The sequence below is a fragment of the Myotis davidii genome, unplaced genomic scaffold (genome assembly GCF_000327345.1).
Source record: "Myotis davidii unplaced genomic scaffold, ASM32734v1 scaffold44, whole genome shotgun sequence".
NCBI classification, from domain to species: domain Eukaryota; kingdom Metazoa; phylum Chordata; class Mammalia; order Chiroptera; family Vespertilionidae; genus Myotis; species Myotis davidii.
Window position 1 is genome coordinate 3,551,711 of NW_006299705.1, and position 4,245 is coordinate 3,555,955.

Here is a 4,245-nt window from a genome sequence, read left to right on the forward strand (position 1 = left end):
CTCTGCCTCCTGCAATTACACCAGCCGAGGTGAGAAACCGGGCGGAGGAGGGCTCGCGCCGCCAGGGAGCCGGGTCCGGGCAGTTGGTGCAAGTGGGGCCGGTGCGCGAAGGCAGTTCTGCTGCCTCCGGCCGCCTCCCCTGCACCTCGAGACTCCTCTCGGCCGCTTTGCGGGGGAATCCCAGCGCCCGGAGAGGCTGGAGTGGGCGGGGGAGCAGGGAGGGAACCCAAAGGGCTCAGCCTCCCTTCCCACGGGCTGGCTTCTTTGCAAACACCAAGTCGCTAAGAGCTTTCCGCACACCCTGGCGACTTCCTTCGGGCGGTCCCAGGGGACCCCTGGAGGTAGCAAGCTGGTGGCTCGGGGTGGGGTGGAGTGCGTGGGAGCCCGCGGCCTGAGACCTTCCACTTGTCTTGTTTTGCAACCCCTTCAGCCTTTGGAGCGCCCTCTTTGGGATCGGCCCGTGGCGTTCCGACCCAGCGGGGCCCGCAGCGGCTCTGGCCCGACGGCTGGCCCGGATATGCCGGACTCCGCTGGGTTCCCGGGGTAACTAACCAGCCTCAGCTTCAAGGTGATTAGGCCAGTTGGCGGGCGGGCTGGTGCTCAGGTGCCAAATTGTTCACGGCTGCCTGGTCCCGCGATTGTGCTGCCCGGGTGCGCGGAAGCGCCCGGGCTGAGCCCGCCTCGGAGCGCGTGGGGTTTGGGGGGTGCTTGGCCTGAGATTCGCCGCGGTGATGCTAACCGACCCCCCGCAGTTGGAGGCTGCCAGGGTAGCCTTCCATGGGAGGTGTTTATCTCCCTGGGAAACGTGTAGCCCTGCTGTAAAAGGGCTTTCTCACCTTATCCTTTTTGTAAAGACATTGTAAAAGAGCCAGTCACTGTGAATTTGAATTAGATTGAAGACCGTGATTATTTTACCTCTGGAGTTACAGAAAAGCATATTATGGTGTATTCTTGAAAACTGCACCTCTGTCTACACTTTATTGTCAGCATTTATTCATTTCCAGAAAGTAATGAAAGCGGACGAACATTTTGGGAGCAATGTGGTGCAGGTGATTCAGTGCTTTTACGATTCAGACAGTTGCTATAGGAAGCTTGCTCAGAGTATTGGTTTGTTCTTGTTGACAAAGTGACTGGGCTGGGACTGGGGGATTCCTGGTGTATAGGATGAACTTAATGTAACAGCAATAAAATCAGGCTACTTGTTAACTAGAACTACTTAATATTGCACCTTGGGTGTTTTCTTTTTCAAATGCATACTTTTATTCCATTGTAGGGTAACTTTCCTCCCAACTTGAGACCAATTTTATTTTAAGAAATAGAGCATCACTAATGTTTTTCTGGCCCTCAGCCCACGCTTTTGCTCATCCCCTTTTATTATTGTTGTTGTTGTTATTTTTTTAGAAAAATACATCTCCATTGACTTCAGAGAGGAAGGGAGAGGGAGACAGAACATCAACATCAATGATGAGAGATTTATTCATTGGCTGCCTCCTACATGTCCCCCACTGGGACATGCGCCCTTGACCGGAATGGAACCCGGAACCCTTCAGTCCGCAGCCTGACACTCTATACACTGAACCAAACCAGCCAGGGGCTTGCTCATCTCCTTTTAGCTGACCCTTATGCTTGCTCCACAGTTTGCTATAGGACAGATAACAGCTTTGGTTTTCTTCCCAAAGGCCTTACCCCAAAAGACTGTCTCATGGAAGGAAACTCCGCCTCGAGTACAACCTTCTCATTTTATAGATGTGGCCCGTGGGCGTGGGTGGGGGGTGCACACAAGGAAAATACTCAATCAGGCTTCCCTTTTTTCCCTGTCACAAGAGTAACTGATAATTATTTGTGTAAATATGTTTAGTCTGTCTCCCCACTGGATTGTGAACTCTTGGAGGCCAGGGGCCCTCTGGTCCTCTTCATTGCCATGGTCCTGCACAGTCGTTACCTGAAGGACCTCCGTAAATAGTAAATGAGGAATGAAGTGAGGGGACGTGCCAGAGCGGCCTGGTGGGTTGATGGCAGTTGGGCATGTAAATTGGTTTCTTTCAGGCACTTACTACTTTCTATATCACAACCCATAGGTCCCCTATGGCATAGTCATTCTATTTTTCTTTTGGAGACTGAAACTTCTGTTCTCTTTGCTATTGGTTCTTAATGATACAAGTAATATGTGATCACTGTGGACCAAAAAACAAGACAGATAAAAGAGAGAAGTTCAATTAAGTCACCCAAGTTACCGCTGTTCACATTTTGGTATATGCCCTTTCCCATGCTTTCATGCATCCATGCATAAAATATGTGTTCATACACATAGAAAATCTTTTCACACAAATCTGGGATTATGTAAGTATCAGTAGCATGTCAGTGATATAAAACATTTTCAATGACTCTAAAATTTGTTGTCGGAGAATGTATTGTACTTTTTAAATTGGTCCTCTGTTGTGCTAAACACGTAGCGTATTTCCAAGGTGTTGTGATAAGAGAGAACACTGTAATGAGCTGTCATGAACGTGAAGATGGGATTTTAAATTTGCGTTGGTTTCCCAGCTTGCCTTGTGGTTACTAATTAATCCTGATGGGGCTGTTGTAGTGAAGTCTGTGTTTGCCTTTCTTATGGTTTTATTAGCTGGGCAAGTGTGGAGAGGAAGACCGTTTATCCTGAAAGAACACATAGGAATTTACTCAAGTGTACCAAGGAAGAGGGCCGCAGCAACTGAAGCTTTTTATTTTTCAGTTTCTGCACTTAAAGGTTGGGAACAAAAGAAGATTTGGAGGTAGGAGATAGTAGGAAAAGGGATACAAAAGAAGCGTTAACACCAATAAAGTAATAGGTTTATACTTGTTTTAGTGGGGAGTGCGTAAAGTAAAAAACAAGTGCTTTGAAAGTTAAAAGTTTTATATGCATTTCCCCCACAATTGTACAAATCAGAAGTGTTAATAAAAGTGAAAATTTCCCATTTCTCCCCTTTCCACAGACTACTTTATGCACAAATATATATTGTCATCCTATACATGTCATCCTATAATTTATTTATTTAACCCAATACTTCTATTCATGGTCAGTGTGTACAAATCTGTTATACTTTTTTTTTAAATCAAGTTTTTAATGAGTAAATCTGAATTCTGTCAGTGATATATACATACCTAGATCGTTTTCTTAGGTCAAAGTTGAAGCTAAGTTCACTTTTAAATTCAGTTTTCCAAGCAGCTGAGCTAGCTAGCTCTCTGCATCTTGACAGCCTTTCCTCCCAATGAGATGAGTCTGTACTATAATGAAATGTGGGGTTTGGGGTGCAGACTTCTTCTTATGGGCTCTTGTCCAACAAAGATAAAAAATAAATTTGTAAAAGTTTTCCTTAATAAGAATGTAGTTTATTGGAAGCATATACAAACTCCATCTGGGCAGGGGTGTCCCCAAAGGGGATGCCTGGGAAGGGGCCCTCAAATAGGAAAAAGCTGTTCTCTCTCTTTCTAATGGGAAAAGAAGTCTGTCTTGTGCTCCTTTGTCTCCAGTTTATATATGCTGCAGCTCTTTGTTTGAACCTGACCCTTTCTAATTGGACTTGTCATTAATTTAGGACCCCTGTGCTTTCCTCATTGGTTGTTTTGTTACATAGCATCAGTTTCAAAGGCCAAAGCCCACGTGGTGCCCCCTCTCTCTCTCCCCTTATCTTGCAACAATAACAACCTTTGCTAATTCCATCATAATATTTATCACATTGTGTTTTAGTTACCAGTTTATCAGTCTCCCATTAGATTGGGGTTCCTTTAGAGCAGAGATTATCATGTTCGCTTTGCCTCATAGTAGGTTCCAAATTATTTGTTAAATGAACAGTGAACAATATTTCTATTCAAGTGGTATGTGTTTATCCATAATTACAGTATTGAGCATTAATCCCCAAATATCCTATAATCTGATTTATTTTTAATTTTTTAAAAAATTAAATTTATTGGGATGACATTGGTTAACATGAACATACAGGCTTCAGGTGTGGATTTCTATGTTACAAGATCTGTATATTGCACCATGTGCAATAAAGTCAAATCTTCTCCTGCCCCGATATTTTAGGGCCCCCTCATCCCCCACCCCTTCCCTCTGGCAACCACCACACTGCTGTTTGTGTTCATGAGTTTTAGTTTTATATCCCACATATGAGTGAAATCATATGGTTCTTAGCTTTTTCTGGCTGACTTATTTCACTTACTATAATGTTCTCAAGGTCCATCCATGCTGTTCCAAATGGCAGT

The 4,245-nt window shown here is 44.7% G+C and overlaps 1 protein-coding gene across 1 annotated transcript in view; it reads left to right on the top strand.

Annotated features, from left to right (window-relative positions):
- Nucleotide 1: 1 nt before the first annotated feature.
- F2RL1 (F2R like trypsin receptor 1) overlaps nucleotides 2-4,245 on the top strand; it is a gene marked incomplete at its 5' end in the record, with an annotated part of 14,627 nt that continues 10,383 nt past the window's right edge. The window contains 1 exon segment of the mRNA XM_006775567.2: nucleotides 2-29. Coding sequence (XP_006775630.1) covers nucleotides 2-29 — 28 coding nt within the window.